This window comes from Vitis vinifera, chromosome 9 (genome assembly GCF_030704535.1).
Source record: "Vitis vinifera cultivar Pinot Noir 40024 chromosome 9, ASM3070453v1".
Lineage (NCBI taxonomy): Eukaryota > Viridiplantae > Streptophyta > Magnoliopsida > Vitales > Vitaceae > Vitis > Vitis vinifera.
In genome coordinates, this window is record NC_081813.1 from 19,019,936 (window position 1) to 19,024,320 (window position 4,385).

Here is a 4,385-nt window from a genome sequence, read left to right on the forward strand (position 1 = left end):
GGTGCGAAAATTTTCGCACTGTGCGAAATCCTCTCCTGGCACACGTGTGCCAATTTCGCACACCCCAAGCTCATTTTCGCACGGTGCGAAACGGTGTGCGAAAATTTCGCACACCACTGTTCAAGGTGCGAAAATTTCGCACACCACTATTCAAGGTGCGAAATCTTCAATTAAAGGGGTGCCATTTTCGCACACCTAAATCCAAGGTGCGAAATTTCCAGTCCAAGGTGCGAAAATTTCGCACGGTAAAATTTTCAACTCTAAAAATTTTAAACTGACTTTTAAATTAAAATTTTACCCCCGAAATTGTGCCTAACGTCCAAAAACGACTTTTCGGTTGCCTTGGAAAATTTTAAAAGATCAGAAACCCCCCAAACCCTATTCCTATATAAGCCCTTGAAGCCCAGGAACTCAACAGTCTCCCCCGCGCACAAGCTAAGACACCTCTGGAATCCCGAGCACCCACCTCTCTTCATTTCGGCCATGGCAAAGACCAGAGGAGGCCATTCCGCCTCCCCATCCTCACCGACACCTCGACCACATCGAGCCGCCATGGGAGCCGCAGCTTCGCCACCTGTTCAAGCCCCGGCCATTCCCCCATCTGAGGGGGAAGCCCCTTCTCAGCGCCGATACCCCACTAGGAGACCACCCACTGACCCTGTGCCACCAGTCGATCAGGCCACGAGCCCTGTTTCTCGGCCACCTGCCAAGAGAACCAAGTTCTCGGGTCCTGGAGAGTCATCCCATGCGCCTCAGGCAGAGCCGCCTACAGAGGAACCTCGAATTCCTATGGGGATTCCTCCCGAAACCGTTATCAGGCGTCCCATGATAGCTGGACCACCGATAGAGGGCAACCTGGATTGCAGAGATCGATCCTTCCACTCCGAGACCTATTTTGATATAGAGGCCCTCAGACAGCAGCCAGAGCTCAGAGATTCATTCCGACTGCTGCAGAGGTATCACATGGAGGATCTTCTCACTCCTAGGCAATTCTACTATCCCAGAGTAGTTTTAGATTTTTATCAATCTATGACTACTCGAGGCCTCCGCAATCCTACTCTCATCCAATTTACCATAGACGGACGCCAGGGTGCCATTGGAGCTCGTCACATTGCTGAGGCCCTCCATATACCTTATGAGCCCGTGTTTCAGGCCGATTTCAGGGAGTGGTCCTCATTCTCTCAGAGTGACATGGTCCGCATTTTGTCCAGGGGGACTTCTACAGCCTCGGTATTGACCAGGAGAGAGCTTCCATCTAGGATGCTCCTCATTGATGTGCTCCTGCGTGCCAACCTATTCCCCCTTCAGCATAAGGTTCAGAGGAGTGGAGCTATACTTGAGGCATTATTCAGGATTTCTGAGGGCTATTTCTTCGGCCCTCATCATTTGATTATGACTTCTCTTCTTCATTTTGAAGAAAAAGTCCATCAGAAGAAGCTTCAGAGGGCAGATGGCATCCCATTACTATTTCCGAGGCTCCTCTGCCAGATTTTAGAGCACCTGGGCTATCCTGAAGAGCCCCGTCTTGAGAGGCGCCGCCATTGCAGAGAGGATTTCTCTCTCGGCAAATGGCATCACTTGGTATCCTACTTTGCACCTCAGGGAGCCCCAGCTGTACATGCACCTCCAGAGCTACCCCGAGATGGGCAGATACCTCAGGCCCAGCAGGATGAGATTCTCACAGAGACATCACCTCCTGCCCCTGCAGCACACCCCTCAGTGCACATGCCCGAGGCTATACATTCTACCTCCCCTATCACTCAGGGTGCTCCACCAGTCATGCCAGCTACCCCAGTACCTCCTCCTTCATCTGAGCCTACTGTCACCTTTTCTCTTACGGAATTCAGAGGCTTAGAGCGTTCATTGCGAATCCTGAACACTGCTCAGGATTCTATTATTCACCAGATGGCCACTATTCGGGCACACCAGGATCAGATCATCGCTACTCAGGCCCAGCATACCACGATCCTTCATCAGATTCAGCAGCATCTGAGTATGCAGACTCCTCTTGGGCATGTAAGTCTGCACCATCCGAGCCTCTAGTGCTAGATGAGGAGAGCTTACCAGTTGAGCAGCCCATACCAGAGGAGCAGATCAGAGCAGAGCCATCACATGATCCCACTACTATCTGATCTTTTTATTTTTATTTTTTGTTTTGTTTTACTTGTTTTTTATGTTAGACTTGTAAATCCTATCTTTTGCATGTTTTATAAACTGGGATTGGAAGTATTACTTGAAATCATACATTGTATATTTCTTTTACAAGTAATATATATATCCTTTTTTATTATATTCCCTTTTCTCATTACTCTTTTGTCTTTGGAACATGTGGTTTAAGGTACTCCATACCTCCTTTACACTCAGACTTTGTCTCACTCAGGAGGTACCACTTCCTCCCTTTATTTTTAATCGCTTTTGAAACATTGAGGACAATGTTCAACTTGGTTGGGGGGAGAGTTGAGAAAGGAAGTTTTGTCGTTAATATTAAGTCATTTTGGTATTTTAGTTGATTTTTCTTTAAAATTTAAAAGTTTTTGAAAGTTTTTTGAATCATTCTCTTTGGTTGTTAAAGATAATTTCTCAAAATAAAATAGGATAAGTCGAGTTTTAACTTAATTATTTAAGTCTTAGAGTTTGTTTTATGCTTTCAAAGTTGATAATCTATTGAAGCCTCTTTGATTTTGAACTTTCTTCTTCCATTTCGAGCTTTACACACACTGTGCACATTAGATCCCGGATATATGATATAAAACTTTCTCACCTTCTAAGCTTAGGAAAATTTTGACTTGGTTCATTACTTAACCTCTCTTTAAAAGTGTTAGGACACCTCGTAAAGACCAATGAGTCTTTGAAAAAAATAAAAAATAAAAAAATAAGCTTCTATTCTTTCCTTGAAACCTAAGCATGATCCGAAGGGGTGGCGAAAGCCTTTAAAACCCGATGCCCTAAACCTTGATTGGTTGGGAGTCATCGATCCTCTGCTTGCTACATAGGTGAATTGGTTAAGATTAGTGAGTAAAAAGAATTGTGAATAAGAAGGTGCGTTCCTAACCTATTAAGAGTTGATTAATTTTGCCAATGTTCGAGAAAAGCTTAGGTTGGAGGGTGAGGATAGTTGTATATACTATATCCGGAAGCTAATCTCATTAACACTTAGCTTATTATGGAAGAGTTTGATTTGAAACCTTGAGAGTAGAGATTCTTTTGATACTTAATTGCATAATCTCCACTCTTTGTACTTTTTGTTTAAGTTTTAAGCTTTGACAACTCCTATTGCATTTTGAATCTTCATATCTTTAGTTCACCAGGAGAGATGTGTTTGGATATCAGTCATGCCACTCAATTATTTTTTGGAATGAATTGCATGACTTCTTTTATGTATATTATTACGTTTGCTTAGTTTTTCTCTCCTTAATTGCTAAGGGACTAGCAATATGTCGGTTGGGGGGAGTGATTACTACTCAAAACATGCTATTTTGTAGCTTGTAATTAGCTCTTTTAAACACCATTGAGTAGTAATTATTACCTTTTAACCCAATTAGCATGTTAGGAGCCCTTGCAATCGTTTCTAACAATTGTGTTAAGTTTTGGTGCTTTTTGATAGCTTTATGCTCACCAAAGCAATTTAAGAATGAGGGAGAGCTATTTATAGTTCAGGGCAAAGCTTTTGAAAGCTTAAATTTATGAAGAAATCAAGCTATGGAGCCTCATAATCCTTTGCCTTAGTGGTTCAAAGTATACAAGGAAGAAACAATGGAGAAGAGGAAAACAGGGGACACAGCTTCAGTCTTTCATTGCACTTTTGGAGCACTTTCCGAAGTCAATTTTTTACATTCTATATACCATTTCAAAGCTCAAAAAGTCAAGAATCCAACGGTTCAAACCATGTATGATTTGGAGCTGAAATGAGAAAGATATGGCCTTCGGAAGACAACTGCATCAAGCTGTGCGAAATTTTCGCACGATGGAAATCAAGGTGCGAAATCCTCAGCCCACTGTGCGACATTTTCGCACACCTCAAATCAAAGTGCGAAATTAGAACTCAGCGTGCGAAAATTAGATATTTTTGCCGACTCTTTTTCTTCTGATATTTTGGTGTCTAAATTTCCATTTTCTCCTTGTATTCAACCAACCATGTAATTCCTTAGCTAGGAAGTATCTAAGGAAGGGTAAAACTACCTTCCTATATAAATTCTCTTGTAATCACTGAAAATATATCTTTTCGGGGAGCTTTCTCCAGGAGACCAATGTAAATTAGTTACTTAGTGAAATACAGAGATCTCTTTTGTTTTCTTTTTCTCTCTTCTATTTTCTCATTTTCTTAGTAGCCAAACATCCTTGGAGGATGAAATCCCCAAGGATTAGAGGCTAAAACCTTTTAGTTT

The 4,385-nt window shown here is 42.4% G+C and overlaps 1 protein-coding gene across 1 annotated transcript; it reads left to right on the forward strand.

Annotated features, from left to right (window-relative positions):
- The first annotated feature begins 483 nt into the window (after positions 1–483).
- On the forward strand, positions 484–2,132 carry LOC132254290 (uncharacterized). Its single transcript, XM_059739593.1, has 2 exons — positions 484–850; positions 1,978–2,132. Exons 1-2 carry the CDS (start codon positions 484–486, stop codon positions 2,130–2,132), a joined length of 522 nt encoding a protein of 173 aa, XP_059595576.1.
- Positions 2,133–4,385: the final 2,253 nt, after the last annotated feature.